The 17,443-nt window shown below is 36.7% G+C and overlaps 2 protein-coding genes and 2 non-coding genes across 4 annotated transcripts; 2 read left to right on the forward strand and 2 right to left on the reverse strand.

Moving 5' to 3' along the window:
* Positions 1-2,060: 2,060 nt before the first annotated feature.
* LOC125590764 lies at positions 2,061-2,167 on the reverse strand. Its single transcript, XR_007326767.1, has one exon. It is a non-coding gene; the product is annotated as a small nucleolar RNA R71 (small nucleolar RNA).
* Positions 2,168-8,563: 6,396 nt separating this feature from the next.
* LOC125590073 (auxin-responsive protein SAUR32-like) lies at positions 8,564-10,105 on the forward strand. Its single transcript, XM_048763029.1, has one exon. The coding sequence runs from the start codon at positions 9,010-9,012 to the stop codon at positions 9,466-9,468; it is 459 nt and encodes a 152-aa protein (XP_048618986.1). The 5' UTR covers positions 8,564-9,009; the 3' UTR covers positions 9,469-10,105.
* A 2,077-nt stretch (positions 10,106-12,182) lies between these two features.
* On the forward strand, positions 12,183-12,256 carry TRNAN-GUU. The gene has a single exon. It is a non-coding gene; the product is annotated as a tRNA-Asn (tRNA).
* A 3,370-nt stretch (positions 12,257-15,626) lies between these two features.
* Positions 15,627-17,358, reverse strand: LOC106444501 (MYB-like transcription factor ODO1). Its single transcript, XM_013885974.3, has 2 exons — positions 16,874-17,358; positions 15,627-16,392 (listed from the first exon to the last, which is right to left on the reverse strand). Exons 1-2 carry the CDS (start codon positions 17,134-17,136, stop codon positions 15,846-15,848), a joined length of 810 nt encoding a protein of 269 aa, XP_013741428.2. The 5' UTR covers positions 17,137-17,358; the 3' UTR covers positions 15,627-15,845.
* Positions 17,359-17,443: the final 85 nt, after the last annotated feature.

Below are 17,443 nucleotides of genomic sequence, written 5' to 3' on the forward strand. Positions count from 1 at the left end.
GCCATGTTTAGGTTACATTTTGCATACATGAGTCTTTATCAGATGTTGGAGTGCCACATGGAGTTCTTGGGGACATTTGGATGCATTTGGAGCTCAAAGGAGGTGAAATAGGTGATCATTGGACGAGCAGAGGATGGGAGCGAGGTTCCGCAGCGACGTCATGAGGTCGCTCCAAAGCACCTCTCAGAGCGACCTAGCTGGAGCGACCCCGTGAAGTCGCTCGCCATATTCATCCCGTTGGAAGCCCAGAGCGACTTGCCCAGAGCGACGCACCGAGGTCGCTCGCATCTCACACCCCTCTCGGAGCGACCTCCCAAAGCGACACCCCGAGGTCGCTCGCGTCTCTATGGCGAGACGACACGAAGCGAAGCCCGGAGCGACCTCTCAGAGCGACCCATTGAGGTCGCTCCCGAAGGCCGGAGCGACTTGTCGGAGCGACATACCGAGGTCGCTCCGTGTCTATTGTTGGGTCGATTTCTATTTTACTTAAGGCCCTTTTGGTCATTTCATTATGCACGTTTTACATTTCTAAAACCTATGTTTTAAACATCTTTGGTAGCCACCAGGCAGAGGATCTTTGGATCTATTGAGAAATACACAAAAACTCTCTTGAGAAGTTCATCTCTTGGATTTTGATTGTTATGTTCTTGTGTTATTGTTGATTTCTTATCTATTTCTCTACATGATTAATCTGAAATCCAATATGGGTTTAAGAGAATCATGGAGATTAGTGAGTAATCACTTTTTGAATTCATGGGTTAGGGAGATTAAGGGTGATTAGGTTAGTTCTAGGATGTTTTAGTGTAGATCATTCTTGTTCCTTACTAGTAGAGTATTCATAATGCATCTTCTGAGTTGGCCACTCAAAAGTTGATCAATAGACATTTCTCACCCAAAAGGTGTTTGATGAAATGCCTGAGACAATTCTCCTAGACTTTTAGTATACTTTGCCAAAGACATTTGTTGTTAAAGGTGCTAACATAGCTAATAGACTTGTTAGTAATGATTGCTTTCATATTATTCAACCAAAGACATTTGATGTTTGAGATATGTTAGCAAATGAGCATTCATCTAGACATAGAGCTTGCTTAGAATTGTGTCTAGGCTTAAGGTTGATAGTTTGATTGATTATTTGTCATCCTTAGTTCGATACTTGATCACCCAAGGTCTAATCCCTATGCCCATGAGTTCTCTTTTCCCTTAGTCAAGAAAATATCATTCTGTTATTGTTTTCTAGTATTAGTAGTAGTTTAAAACTCATCTAAATCATTGGTTGCACTTAGATTAAGTGAGTACTTGCATTCTCGGTGCTTTGATATCCCTCAGAACTGGTTCGACAATCTTTTATACTACAACATTTGACTTAGGAGCCTTGAAAACTCTTAACATCAAATTGGCACCGTTGCCAAATTCTGAGTAGATTTGAACATTGAGATTTAGTCACTTGCTTGAGACTAAGTCATTTTAATTTTGTTTTGTTACTGATTCTTCTTCTTCACCTACCTTTCACTTTCAGGTGTATGAACTTGAGGAGCAGGGGTCCATCAAACCTAGTTCCAATAGTAGCAGACATCAGAGCTTTTGAGAGGGAGTGTGCTAGAGCTAGAAGAGAAGAAGAACAACAAGCCCACTTGCAGAGACTCGATATTGATATGGAAGATCAACCGCAGGGGGCAGAACACCAACCGCGGGCAGCTCGACTCATTGGTACTTATGACCGGCCCAACATTCATGGTCATAGACTGGGAATCCGAGCACCGGCTGTGGCAGCCAACAACTTTGAGGTCAAGTCAGGACTCCTCAACGTGATCGAGAACAACAAGTATCATGGCTTGGCTCTAGAGGACCCATTTGATCACTTGGACAAGTTCGACAGCTACTGTGGGTTGTCAAAAACCAATGGTGTGTCCGATGATGCCTTAAAGCTCAAGCTATTCCCTTTCTCTTTGGAGGATAAGGCACGTCAGTGGGAGAAGTCTCTACCCAGTGACTCTATCACCACTTGGGATGATTGCAAGAGAGCATTCTTGGAGAAGTTCTTCTCTACTTCAAGAACTGCTAAGCTGAGAAATGAGATTTCCAGCTTTCAACAGAAGAACTTGGAAGGCTTCAGCGAAGCGTGGGAGAGATTCAAGGGCTACCAAGCTCAATGCCCACACCATGGTTTCTCTAAGGAAAGCTTGCTGAGCACATTCTACCGAGGTCTCTTCCTAAGTACAGGGCCAGACTGGATACAGCTAGCAATGGGTTCTTCTTGGGGAGAACTGAGGAAGATGCAGAGGAGCTGGTTGACAACATGGTAAAGAGTGATGCAATCTACAGTGGAGACCACGACAGAGGCAGTCGAACAGATGATAAGCAGACGAGGAAAGTTGAAAGCTCTACAGGATAAGATAGACATCCTCCTTGCTGATAAAGCCACACAAGAGCAGCTGCACTTTGTTGGTAACCCAAGCCAAGAGACACCACCTGTTGTCCATGAGGTTGAGGGTTTGGAAGGTCAGGAAGAGCTGTGTTTCATCAACAACAATGGTAGCTGGTACAAAAAAGAGCCCAACTTTCAGTACAACAACTACCAACAGAAATCCTATCCCAACAACCAACAGAGTGGTTATCCGCCTCGAAACAACCAGCAAGGCAGCTATCAACCTCAGCAAAACCCCTCATCTGGTTCCTCTGCTCCTCAAGAGAGCAGCACTGACACCCTGCTGAAACAAATCTTGGAGTCTCAGACTAGAAGTGAGAAGCATGTTGGTTATGAGTTGAAGAACCTTCATTCCAAGATTGATGGGAGCTACAATGAGCTCAACAACAAGTTCTCACATCTTGCTTCTACAGTCAAGAATTTAGAGAATCAGTTTGCTTCCATGAACACTCACCAGACTCGCCAGCAAGGATCTCTACCTGGAAAATCTGACCAAAACCCCAAGGAGGCCAAAGCTATCACCCTTAGGAGTGGTAAGCAGTTACCTCATACAACCCTCACCAGGGATGCTGAGAAACTAGGTGAAGAGGTGGCCATCAACTTAGATGATGAAGTGGTGATTGTTGATGAGAAAATCAATGATGAAATCTTGGAGAAGATTGTGGAAGCCAAGGGTAAAAGAAAGGTTGGGGAAGCGAAGAAAATAGTGAAAGATGGTGAAGTTCTAGCTCCAGCAAGTGAGAATTCTTTTGTTCCTCCTCCCTATGAACCCAAACTACCATTCCCTGGTAGATTCAAGAGGCAGCTGCTAGAGAAGTACAAGGCTTTGTTTGAGAAGCAAATGAGTGAAGCTCAGGTTGCAATGCCCATCATCGATGCTTTCATGTTGATTCCTCAATACAACAAGTTCCTGAAAGATGTTGTAGCTGCAAAGAAGAAGGAAATGGAAAGCATGATGATTCTTACCCATGAGTGCAGTGCCATCATCCAAAGGCTTGATGTTCCAGAGAAGTTAGAGGATCCAGGATGCTTTACACTACCTTGTGCTCTTGGACCTATGGTATTTGAGAAATGTCTCTGCGATTTGGGAGCTAGTGTCAGCGTGATGCCTTTGTCTGTTGCAAAGAAGCTTGGATTCACTCAGTACAAGAAGTGTAAACTCTCTCTGGTGTTAGCTGATCGTTCAGTGAAGTACCCTGTGGGCATCTTAGAGGACCTACCTGTGAAGATTGGAAGGTATGAGATACCTACAGATTTTGTGGTGCTTGAGATGGGTGAGGAGGCTCAGGACCCATTGATTCTTGGAAGGCCATTCTTAGCTACAGCAGGAGCAATTGTTAAGGTGAAAGAGGGCACGATTGATCTCCATTTTGGTAAAGGGCATGTTCTCCACTTTGACATCAAGGAGAAAATGAAGAAACCAACTGTGTTCGGGCAAGCCTTCTACATTGAAGAGATGGGCACTCTTACTGATGAGCACCTTGAAGAGTTACCACCTGAGGACGAGGAGGAGGGAGCATCTCCCTCTACTCATTCTCCATAGAAGGTAACCCACTACTTTTCCTTGTATATACCATTTCGTTTTTGCATATTAGTTTTCTCTTTTTGGGTATCTCTCTCTCCTTGACAACACAGAGACTGTGTCATTTAAGTTTGGGGGAGGTACCAAGTATTTGATCACGTTTGCTTTGATGATTTTGAGTCTCATGCATTGCATTATACATATATATTTGCATAAAAAAAAAATTCATTTAGTTTGCATCATTGACATTTCTAGGAGAGTCTAGAGCATATAGGTTGCATTTACTTGCATTGGGAGCAATGATTTGAAATGTCTTGTAAAGAACATTACTTTGCGCCTGAATAGCTTATGCACCTCTCAAAAACACTTGTATGCTTCGAGCCTTGAAGACTCTTCCTGAAACTTGTTGATTGCTGAAACTCTTGAAGCCAACTACAACCTTATTTGAACTGAACGAACTTAATGCTTCTTGCTCATGGTCCCTTGTGTACTGAGTCATGGCTATACACACTTGAGTTGTCACATCCTTTATGCCAATCTTATTTTGACAAACTCTAGTGGTAGACCACTCCCAAAACCTTTCCCTTCTTTTAAGCTTTCATTGTTTGATGAGTGAGGCCTTCTTCGGAAAGTCTTACATGTGCATAATGTTGAGAGTATCGGGAACGACAATGCTTGATCTTCATTCTTGCTAGATTGGGCACTCTATTGTCTAGCTATAGGTGGGGGGTGAGAGTTGTGATTATGATTTGGGAGCAATGAAAAAGGAAAAGAAATGACTCTTTGTGTTTAAGTGAATTGTCTTATTGGGATAAGTAGAAAAACCTCTAACTCAAGTTATGAAAAGTCTTGGCCCCCATCTAAAAAAAAAAAAAAAAAAAAAAAATATAAAAAAAAAGAAAAAGAAAGAAAAATGGGGTTAGCAAAGTTGTTATGAGCTAAGTAATGTTTTGAGGTTGTGGAAAATCTCTTGTAGATTTCAAAGAGAAGGAGTTAAAGTTCTTAGGATCTTTTGGTGAGAGATGTGAGTTGGGTTTGACATTTGGGAATGATTGTGTAATTGTATGATTGGTAAAAGGGTAGAACAATGGAGATTGAGCATTGTATGCATGAGTTGATCCCTTTCTTAGATATATTATGTGCAATGTCAAGGCTACTTGTTTTGAGAGTAAACCACTTTAAAAGATCATGGATTTTGAACCTCTTGACCCACTTGAATAAAAGCTTTCCCTTACTCAACCAAATGATTTGGACCAATTGACCATTTGCAAGAATTCACTTGATGCTATGCTTAATGAACTTGAGAGTTGGCTGATTTGCATGTGTGAATGCATGATGATGAGTGTAAGGATGAAAAGAGTTGAATAGGCCTAGAGAAGCTAGAGTAAAATAAGAGAGGGTGTACTAATGCTGAATTTAGATGTTGATTTGAGTGCTTTGTGTGTTTCTTTTGGCTATGAGCTCTCACCTTCAAACCTCTCTCCCTATGAGTTCTAGAAAGTTCACTTGTGGACAAGTAAAAGAACAAGTTTGGGAGAGTTGATATCTTGCACATTTCCATTATCTTATCCATTCGTCCATGTGCATTTTGATCATATAGACTAGGATTTAGCCATGTTTAGGTTACATTTTGCATACATGAGTCTTTATCAGGTGTTGGAGTGCCACATGGAGTTCTTGGGGACATTTGGATGCATTTGGAGCTCAAAGGAGGTGAAATAGGTGATCATTGGACGAGCAGAGGATGGGAACGAGGTTCCGCAGCGACGTCATGAGGTCGCTCCAAAGCACCTCTCAGAGCGACCTAGCTGGAGCGACCCCGTGAAGTCGCTCGCCATATTCATCCCGTTGGAAGCCCAGAGCGACTTGCCCAGAGCGACGCACCGAGGTCGCTCGCATCTCACACCCCTCTCGGAGCGACCTCCCAAAGCGACACCCCGAGGTCGCTCGCGTCTCTATGGCGAGACGACACGAAGCGAAGCCCGGAGCGACCTCTCAGAGCGACCCACTGAGGTCGCTCCCGAAGGCCGGAGCGACTTGTCGGAGCGACATGCCGAGGTTGCTTCGCGTCTATTGTTGGGTCGATTTCTATTTTACTTAAGGCCCTTTTGGTCATTTCATTATGCACGTTTTACATTTCTAAAACCTATATTTTAAACATCTTTGGTAGCCACCAGGCAGAGGATCTTTGGATCTATTGAGAAATACACAAAAACTCTCTTAAGAAGTTCATCTCTTGGATTTTGATTGTTATGTTCTTGTGTTATTGTTGATTTCTTATCTATTTCTCTACATGATTAATCTGAAATCCAATATGAGTTTAAGAGGAATCATGGAGATTAGTGAGTAATCACTTTTTGAATTCATTCGTTACGGAGATTAAGGGTGATTAGGTTAGTTCTAGGATGTTTTAGTGTAGATTATTCTTGTTCCTTGCTAGTAGAGTATTCATAATGCATCTTCTGAGTTGGCCACTCAAAAGTTGATCAATAGACATTTCCCACCCAAAAGGTGTTTGATGAAATTCCTGGGACAACTCTCCTAGGCTTTTAGTATACTTTGCCAAAGACATTTGTTGTTAAAGGTGCTAAAATAGTTAATAGACTTGTTAGTAATGATTGTTTTCATATTATTCAACCAAAGACATTTGATGTTTGAGATATGTTAGCAATTGAGCATTCATCTAGACATAGAGATTGCTTAGAATTGTGTCTAGGCTTAAGGTTGATAGTTTGATTGATCATTTGTCATCCTTAGTTCGATACTTGATCACCCAAGGTCTAATCCCTATGCCCATGAGTTCTCTTTTCCCTTAGTCAAGAAAATATCATTCTGTTATTGCTTTCTAGTATTAGTAGTAGTTTAAAACTCATCTAAATCATTGGTTGCACTTAGATTAAGTGAGTACTTGCATTCTCGGTGCTTTGATATCCCTCAGAACTGGTTCGACAATCTTTTATACTACAACATTTGACTTAGGAGCCTTGAAAACTCCCAACATCAGTTGGATTCTAGTGATTGTATAATTCAAGTCAGAAAATGTCAAAAGGATAAGGAACATGATTATAGCAAAACATTGAGATCCGTGATTGGTGGATTAACAACAAGTTAACAAATTTAGAAAATCGCATTATCTTCTTGTCCCCAAACATATCTGACGTTTTACTTGCCTTCTTGCTATTTTGCTGTTCGGATTTTTTGTCTTTCAATAGTTACAGTGTCGATTCTGATATTATGATATTGAAGAGAAAAAAGAAAGGAAGCACTTTCTGTGAACTGAAGCATATTACGCAGATCGCACGGGCCGTGCCGACTGCCGACCAAACCCCCACTCAATGTCTCTCCTACACTACACATGCTTGGCTTTTTTCTTCTTCATTCTCTGCCCTTTTTTTTGTTATTTTAGAATATAATAAATTTGACATGAAGTAGTTAAACATCTCTAAAAGTTTTTTGTTTGATCTCCACTCTGAGATATATCTTTAAACATGGCCGTTTATGTTATTCATTATTATTTTTACATAGATAGATCGAGTTCTCTTATCAAAACCCATATAATCTAAATTGGACTAAGACTTAATTAGTGCATGTACGTAGACTGATAAACACACCCATATGTGCATGTACACTAAACGACATATTGAACATTTAGATGATAAAATAAATGAGTTTGTGATACAGAAAAAAAGAGAAATTTCATATGATAGCCATTTTTAGTTTATTTTCACAAAATAGCCCTCAATGAATAAAATGACTAAAATTTTATTAAAAGGTAAAATTCATTTTTATCCTAAGGTTAACTAATCTAAACTTATGGTTTAGAGTTACAGGATGAGTTTTGGAATCGGGTTTCAATTTTTTTTTTTAAATAATATTAAAATTTTCAAAATAAAAAGGGGTTATTTTAGCCATTTTTTTAGAACTATTTTGTGATAAAAACTTAAAATGGGTTATTTGAAAGAATTGACCAAAAAAAAAGAATATATTAACAATAAACTCAAACGGGTCCTCTAGATGCAATTTACAACGGCATAGTTTTCACTCACTTGCGTAAGCCAGCATAAAAAATTTGACCAACTAGTGTTGTATCATGGTGTTAAAGAACAAGTGAACCTATACGACAGGTTATTTACTTTCGAATTCAAAAATATAGTTTGATATTTCAAATGGGAGAAATACGAAGAAAAACTTGACCTCTCTGATGTCACCATGCTGATGATTGCATCACTGCCACCATGCTGATGTTTGTATAAACATTCTAGACTTTATTATACAACGAACTTGCGACAAAATAATACAGAAACTTCTTGGTCAGCGCCTAAATTGCATATTACCGTTCAATAGTTTAGATTTGACTTTGAAAAGCCTTTGTACATTTTCTAAGACTGACCTTCAATAAGTTAACGGTATGACTTTTCAGCAGTGATAGACACCATACAAAAAGTTCTGGTCGCCAAAAACATAAGCGTAACCTAATTTGTTATGCTACTTGAGTACTAACCAGCACCGGTCTCTAGGAACGGTTCTTAGCCTCTCAATACGTAATGTTTTTGTTTTTGTTTTTGTTTTTACAGTGCCATACAATCGTGATAGCATGTAATTTTTTATTCAACCATTTGACAAATATTCTTGCGCTAAGAGTTTGTTCTTAAATCTAATGTTACTTATATGACATTCGTTACAATGAAGCTTTCAAAAAATGACAATGGCCTAAAATATTCTATAATTTTACTAGAAAAAAATCAAAATAATATCAGTATTTGGTATTAGTGACATGTTAAATTTGGAAAACTATACATCAAATTAATATGTAACACGTGTACACATGCGAGCACGCAGAAATTACAGTACAACGGTCACACCCCAGAGGCTATATAAAGAGGCTCTGTTCCCACAACCTTATACTCGGTCTTCTTCTTCATTTTGAACTGTAACACAATACAGAGAGTGAGAGAGACATATAGCAAACCAAAGTTTCAAACCCATTTCTGAAATCGCAGTTCTAGTAATAATTTCTCCAAAAGGTTTCATTTTTGTTTTTTGGGTCTCAGTTTTCTCAACCATGAAGAGGCTCCAAGGTTTCAAGATCTTTAAATGGATAATCCGAAGTAGAAGAATCCAAACCGGGAAACGCCAATGCCTAACCGGAATTCTCAACCCGGTTTCAAGAATCTGCTCTTTAGCACGGTGTCTACGTCGTGGAGCCAGTAGACTGTGCGGAGGAAAGAAAACGGTTCAGACCCGGTTGGGTAACGACCCGAAGTCGCTGGGTATTCCCAAAGGTCATTTAGTGGTTCACGTAGGAGAATCAGGTGATGATACACGGCGCGTGGTGGTTCCGGTGTTTTACTTTAACCATCCTCTATTCGGAGAGTTGCTGGAACAGGCGGAGCGGGTTTACGGGTTTGACCAACCGGGTCGGATTACGATACCTTGTAGGGTATCGGATTTTGAGCAGGTTCAGATGAAGATCGCTGCATGGGATCATTGCCGACGTAAGTGGAGTTTCAAGATTCTATAGGGTTGACTTACTAAAAATTAAATATTTTTAGTTTTTTTATATTTCCTGAGAATAAAGTCAAATGTCAAACAGAGAGATGGGGAACTTTTCCTTACAAGGGAGTTCGTATGATTAGTCCAAGTGTCCAATAGATATACAGATTTATAATATAATGAGACAGTTTTCTCTTTACTGAACAACATTTATATCACTAAACTAAAGAATACTTTGTACATTGATGACCGAAACTAATATATATTTATGAAGGTCAGAAACCTTTGTTTCTTCGATTTTCTCTGTGGGTCGGACCTACAAGTGTATTATGAAGTTCATTTTTAAATGAGGTTCATCACGTTATATGAAAAAAACAACAATTATAGTTTTTTCATATTGTAAACTGTCTTCGTTTAACATGAGTTAGGGTTCTTTTCATCATTGTCTTAGACAAGTCTGAGTTACAGAGTTGCGCTGTGTGTCTGTTCGTAATCTATTTTTTCACCGGTGAATTCTTCATCTCTCCATCTTAAATCGCTTGATCTTAAATGTTTCTGATTCGTAGCCTTTCTGTAAACCCTATATATATGATTCTCATCTTTGATGAACCCAATTTGCATCTCCACAAAACTTATTGATTCCTCTTAGCTTTAACGATCTTCTAGAAGATATCTCTCTGCCTCTCCAGTTCCTCAAACCGGCGTTCCCGGCATCCGTCACTCAACCTTCGAGTCTCTCAGTGTTGGTCGTAGTAGTCAGAGCATAGCCTCTAACCTCCTCGCTTATGGGATTCCCTGAACTTCAAGAAAGATAGTGAGTTTATGGGAATCACGGTTCTCTTCCTTGATGAAAAGGTAAGTTAATCTTCGATTTATCACACTTATTAATATAATTGTTTTTAATTGATTTCATGATTCTTTGTTAAATAATATTATTTGCAGATTCCGTGATTCATGGGTTTATTCCCGCCGGACGTGCTAATCATTACATGCCATCTTTGAAAGTCGGTTCCATTGTGAATGTCGATCGTATTGAGGTTGCTAGGTGCTCAAGCATGTACAAGATAATTGATCATACATTCCTCATTCGTTTCATCTCACTAACTATTATTTATGAAGTCATCACGGGTGCTCCTGAAATCAATCTCCAATCATAATTAGACTGTTTGACAATTTCCAAGTGATTGTGAACACAAACCTAGAACTCTCAAGTATATTATCATATTGCATCTGGGTTTATAATATGTTTTGATATCATAACTGATATTTAAACTCGCATATGTGGTTGGGCAAATCCAATCTGTCCAAGGCTCTGACCTTAGTAAAGAAACAACTCGAGTCGTTATTTGTCTCCTCATTGATCCGTAAGAAATAATCAACACACAATTCTCTTTATATTATTATTTATATTATGCTAATATCAATAATCAAAAACATTTCCTACCCAAATTCTGTGGTCATCTATTTATCTCCCTCACTTATCAAATTAATTTTACACAAACTTTTATTTTACAGCTTAAAAGAAACCACAACAACCCAAACAATCAAAACACCAAAAATTAGAATTCTAAAAAAGACGAATCATTAATGATCACCTCTTTTTTTTTTGTTTAATCTTAGAAATAAACTTCAAAACAAATATACCAAACCAATCACCTCAACTAAAACTCAACGACACATACATCGAGTCAACTAAATAAATACAAACTACACGGCCAGCTATTTAACAATTTACAAACTTACTTTTGCAACGAAGAAGACGAAGACGACAATCAAGATCAGTGAAATTATCTAAACAAAAAAAACAGAGTAAGTTATGAACTCTGATAAATACAACTAACAATGATTTTTGTTTACATATTACCCATAAAATAAAAGATAAACAAACACAGCCACAACAGGAGATACAAGAGACAATCCCGACATACACAAAGACGGCAACAACAGCTCCACCTGCTCACTCCTCTTGACTTATAAAAATAGCTTACATGCCCAATGTCAACAGGCCAATGTTATTGTCTTCTTATGAGAAATACATAAATTCGTTTAAAACTCATTAAAGTCCAAATACTCGGAACTGTCACTCATTTTATAGTTATTTCTACAAGTCTTCATGTATTTGGTTTAGAGGACCGGTAAGAGCAACAAGTTTAAAAATAAAATAAAAACATATAACAAACATAATAAGGATAATAAAAATTATTACTTAATACACACAACTTACACAACTAAGATGGAGAAAAAATATTCAGAAACAAAATGTACTCTCAACAACTTTAATATAATTTATGTACTCTCAACAGTACAAGAAACAAATTAAAAAGACAAACAAACAATAAGTCTCAGTGACACAACAAACAACAACATGAACTATATCAATCACATTACTAACACAGTTTAGTCCTTCATAAGTGGAGAACAATGCATACACAGTTCATCATCACAATTCTTACCCTATAACAATAAAAAAAATTGAAAAACAACTCAAAACGTAAAATTCACAACTACAATAACCCTAGCAAATATTGAGATGAAACAAGAATTCTGTCCACAACTCCGCGCTTGCGCGGAAGCAATGCCCCTAGTATTAAGAAAAGTGTCGTTCGGATCTGGATTATGTTCCATATTTAGTAGAATGAACAAAGAATAAAATTTCTAAAGTTATTTTATTCAAAAATGGAGAAAACCGATTGTTGCCAAATGGATAAAATGTGATATATTAATTTGAATTTTTTGGCATCTGCTGGAGTAGCTCAGTTGGTTAGAGCGTGTGGCAGTTAACCACAAGGTCGGAGGTTCGATATCTCCCTCTAGCGAAATCTAGTTTTGTTCCTTAACTAACCTTTTTGGCTTTTTTCCCAACATCTAAACCAGAGATAGTATACCCAACAACTACCAAGAATGATTCTGAAACGAACACTCCCTCAAATTGTCACAATCATTTTATTTGTTTTGAACCTGCGCGTTTCTTCAAACGCAAAGAACTTTACTTTTATCTGATCTAGGTTAGTAAATTTTTTTTTTTTGGGTGTGACATTGTCATGGGGAATCAATTTATTGATTACGATTTCAATATAATTAAGACTTTTTATATTTTTCGAGACAATTGTCGAAGAAACGCAAACTTATCAAACAAACTCCAACTTTCAATTAAACAATTAAACTTTAATTTCAGCAATAATTTATTTTAATTTTTCTATTATGTTAATTGGATGCACAAAAATTCAATCGTTTAACTATGTTAATTTTTTTGTGTGTATTCTAAACGGTTTAACCAATAGAAAATGTCAAATGAGAGTAAAATAGAAAAAAAATTCTGATCTATTAATTTAGAATTTTATTTTAGACCTAACGACTTGTTAGCCATATGTGATATTTAATTTTTAGGCCTATTCAAAACAAACATTTCATTGGATTTAGCCTAAATATTTGCTTATGATTGATGTAAACCAATTTGCTATGTGATCAAAATGGTGGAATATTAGTTAACAATATATATGCTATTTTTATTGATGTCAAAAAGTTATGAATGATCGAAAGATCCGGTGACCCATAGAGCAATCCGGTTCCTGTTTGGATCGGGTTAAAATCATTGAGAAATTGTAAAAAAGAACATCAACAAAATAAATATCAGAATCATTTAGGAAGAAAACCGTAACTGTTAAACAATAGAAAAATTGTTGTCCATTAAATTTGTAGAACTTACAAACATTTTAATTTAAAGGGCTAAATGTGGTTGGTAAAAGCCATAATTTGAACGACGATATTTGATCTACAACTATGTGGCCACTGAATATATTTCGAAACAATATGAATTCCAAACTGTGTTTTGGCAAAGTATACCTGCCCCATTGGTCCTTTTACCAAAAACAATTTACAATTTACTGGTGTGACAACTGGTTCAACCCAAGAAAGGATTGTGATGTGGATGCACATTAGGAAACTCCTCCACATCCTTAATTTAATCGATGAAAATCATGTCGTCTTTGAAAATAATAGTTGCTCAGTTTCTTAAAAATTGTTATATTAACATATTTTCTGCTTGTTTGGTAAAAAAAAACATTTTCTATTTATTATACAAAATAAGTATTTTAAAATTTCAATTTAAATTATATTTATTTTCAATTTAAAATTAACTGCAAACGCATTGATCTTATAATTAATTTTATGTATCTTAAATACTACTCTCTCGGTTTTCTTTTATTTTTCGTTTTAGGTTTATGCACACATATTAAGAAAATATTTAATTTTGCATATTTCTAAAATAAAAACATCATTACCTATACACCTAACCATATTTCAACCAATTAAAAATTAAAATGGAGAATATTGTTATTAAATTTTGAATTGAAAATATAAAACGACACTTAAAATGAAATAAATTTTTAACTTTAAAACGATAAATAATATGAAACGGAGGGAGTAATAGTCACATAGATATAATTGATAAAAACATAAATGTATTTCAATCATTTTTAATATGTATCAAAAAATGTCAAAATAACAATTTAAAAAAAAAACAAAAAGAGTATAAAAGATGAAATATATTACATGTGGTTGGAAAACCCAAACTAAAATAGGAGCCACAGCTCTAAGTTAAGATAATTTAACCCTGAAACCCTGATAGCGAATCTTAACTTCGTAATCGTCCAAATTAATTCAGAAGTGACTTGGTTGGGTGTTTTTTTCTCTAACAACATAAATACTATTAAAAGTAAAACGTTTGGGTCTTACAATTTGAGTTAACAATTTTTTTGATCTGGCTAAACTGATTCCAAGATAAAAGTAAATAAAAAAACATCAAAGAAATTTAAACGGATCAAGTACTCTCAACAAATTCAACTCAAGAAGTAAGTCCAGTCCACACATATATTATAGGTTGGGTGTAGAAGAGAGAACTAAGCTGAAATCCTCCCATGGATCCGGTGGGGTCTATAGAACGCTCGAAATATCCTGATCTTTGAGAACAGGGCAGTTTCGGCATCTACTGTATTACATATCGCCTTGTCTGGAGCAAGGGAATGGCAGATGGTTCATGATACTATACCGGTCAAACCGCACACCTCCACTATTACTGGAAACCAACCGATCTTTCCACCTAATCTTACTCTTGTTAACTCTGATGCGTCTTGGTTTCAAGAATCCTCCGCTGCAGGGTTCGGTTGGGGACTAGAAGAATCACAGCGAGGTATACTCATCGAGGGATCTACCCATTCCGACTTTGTCTCCTCCCCCTTTGTGGCTGAATCACTGCAGTACAGCACTCTCCTAACGTCCGAATGCGATCCGACAATCTCGAGCTTATTAAAGCTATCAACTCGAAGTCTTTTCCTATGGAACTTTACGGAATTCTCAAGGATATCAAGTATCTATCTTTATCTTTCGATTTCATCTTTTTTCTCTCATGTTCAGAGATCTTGTAATGTTCTAGCAGACTCGTTGGCGAGAAACGGTCTCCTCTTTGCCACCCCACTCTGTATTAAACTTTATGAATGAAGTGTTTGTTGTCCAAAAAACCAAGAGCATCAGTTTTAATTGAAGATATATTTCAGTGAGTTTTTTTATCAGTAAAAAAAAGTTTTAGCAAAAGGATAGTGGACGAGATGAGATTTTAAATGAAAATTTATATACAAAATTTGAAAGACTCTTGAGACGCTTAACTTTGTATAAAATAATTATATATTTTCATACTGTCAAATTTAACTACATATTAAATTATATTAAATTATTATTGTATTAATTAATTATTCAATGCTCTAAAACCAGCAAGTTATATATTGATACATCGTTGTTTCTGCTTGAGGTTATAACCAAATTGGTTTAAAAAACTAACTTTTCGGGGGAGTAATCTTTTTAAAAAAGCACGCAAAATGATGAATATGATTAATTTTTATTAAATTGTACACTAATATTAGTTCTCTTAAGGTTACAAAGTACGCATACTGAAATCTATACAGTAAAGAGAAGATAAAATTTACAAACATAAGCAGGAGAGGACATAGTGTCTCAAACTCTTGGAAGTTTGATTCTAACCTTAAGTTTGGACCCTAGTAGGAAAAAGTAAAAACGTACATTCATTACGGCTTCTTGGTCTTTGGGGTTGGAAATTATCAAATATGAGAATAATTATACGTTATACAAACCAGATCTAGTTATTTTTTTTTTTGGGTCAAAACAAACCAGATATAGTTTAAATTATATTTTATTGACATTGACAAACCCTATGTACACCCTACCCTACCCTACCCTAATTATAATTATAATACTTGAAACCATGGTGCCCCTTGCTGCTTTACATGAATTTCTTCGCGCTACTATTTGTATACGTGTATATATACGTCTAATGTACATATATTTATATGACTGTTCTCATCCGTAAGAGTTTCAATATGTCATGGTGAAGAGTCAAAACCCAAAATCATGAACACCAAAGTCTTGGCAGTAATCCAGAAACATCAAATCCTTGCCGCCGACTCTTTCCGGTGACCAAATCGGAAAGTCTGCTCCGGCGCCGGGAATATTATCTTCATTATATAATGTTCCACCAACACCATAATAATTACTACAACTCCTCGAAGCATCAGCTTTAGCAGTGTCGTCCGACCATAAGTAACTAAACAATTCTTCATCGTTAGTAATGTTACTAAGTAGTTGATTTTCATTGTTAATGGAACTGTTTTGACCAGTAGCAGTGCTGCTGCTTTCCTCTTCTGTAGTCGTGCTATTAGTCTGTACGTTTTTGCTGCTTCTGCTCTTTGGTTCCATTAAGATATTATCTGAAGTTGAAGAACTACTTTTGGGATTATCAGTGTTATTAGGTTCTTGGTTGAGAGGTTGATGAGTCACAGGGTCGATTCCCATCTTAACAAGTTTTTTCTTGATGTGAGTATTCCAATGATTTTTTATTTCGTTATCTGTTCTTCCGGGTAACCTTGAAGCTATCTTAGACCACCTATAATACACCAATGGTTTAAAATAAATATTAATCACAAGAATCATATATATATATATTAGGAAGTGTTGGTGGAGAGGTCCAAATCTTGGAATATAAAAACAAGAAATTGATGAAATAAGTTAACTATCTTCCGAAGAGAAAGACGTTACTTTGTCTTGAAGTTTATTTCATAGAAATATAAATGCAAATGGAAAATTTAGTTCTCTATATGATTCTACTATTTGGCAATCTTATTTGGAACTGTCTAAATTTTTATTTGGCAAAATATACACAACCCACAACATGTTGGATAATTTAAATATACATGCAAATTTACTTCATAAATTTTCTCTACTATACACTATCCCAACCAATGTTTATCTTAGGTCTCTTGTTTTTGTTTTAAAACATAAGATTTTAAATTTAACACAGATGTAAACCTGTAAAGCTTCGCGTAAGAATTATGTGGAACTAGCATATAATTAGTATTTAGGTTTACTTGTTGCCGAGATGAGCATGAAGATCGATGACAAGTTGTTCCTCATCGTGAGAGAGAAGGCCTCTCTTCAAGTCAGGCCGGAGGTAGTTGGTCCACCGGAGGCGGCAGCTTTTCCCACAGCGGCGGAGACCGGCCAGCTTTGGCAAAGCACGCCAGCAACAATGGCCGTTGGTGAGTATGAAGTTTATGAGCTTCTTGTCTTCCTCCGTTGTCCATGGCCCTTTCTTCACCTCTAACTTGTCACAGCATGGCTGCCTCCCCATTAAATATTATTGCGTATAAATATGTTTGATTGCATATATGTTCGAAGGGATTGTGAAGTAATAGAGAGTAGAGAGAGGGAAGAGAAGTGCGAAGATTAAAGGTATTGAGGATGGAAAATCTCTTGCAAGATATGTCAAAAGCTTACCAAAGCTCACCCACCTATATATAACCTTATAACCACACCTTTTCCGAAAATTGTTAATAAATAAATTAATAACTTTGCATTTGCATATATAAGAGTTTTCATTATAACCCTATTAATTCTAGCACATAACAAAAAATTTAGTGTCATCATGGCAAAAAAAC

Source organism: Brassica napus, chromosome C7 (assembly GCF_020379485.1).
Source record: "Brassica napus cultivar Da-Ae chromosome C7, Da-Ae, whole genome shotgun sequence".
In the NCBI taxonomy this organism is placed as follows: Eukaryota; Viridiplantae; Streptophyta; class Magnoliopsida; order Brassicales; family Brassicaceae; genus Brassica; species Brassica napus.

Bases quoted from the DNA above. Each gene is read 5' to 3' on its own strand.
- LOC125590073 (XM_048763029.1), top strand. From the start codon at position 9,010: ATGAAGAGGCTCCAAGGTTTCAAGATCTTTAAATGGATAATCCGAAGT.
- LOC106444501 (XM_013885974.3), bottom strand. From the start codon at position 17,136: ATGGGGAGGCAGCCATGCTGTGACAAGTTAGAGGTGAAGAAAGGGCCA. The intron at 16,393-16,873 runs GTAAACCTAAAT...GGTGTATTATAG, and splicing joins CATGCTCATCTCGGCAACAA to GTGGTCTAAGATAGCTTCAA.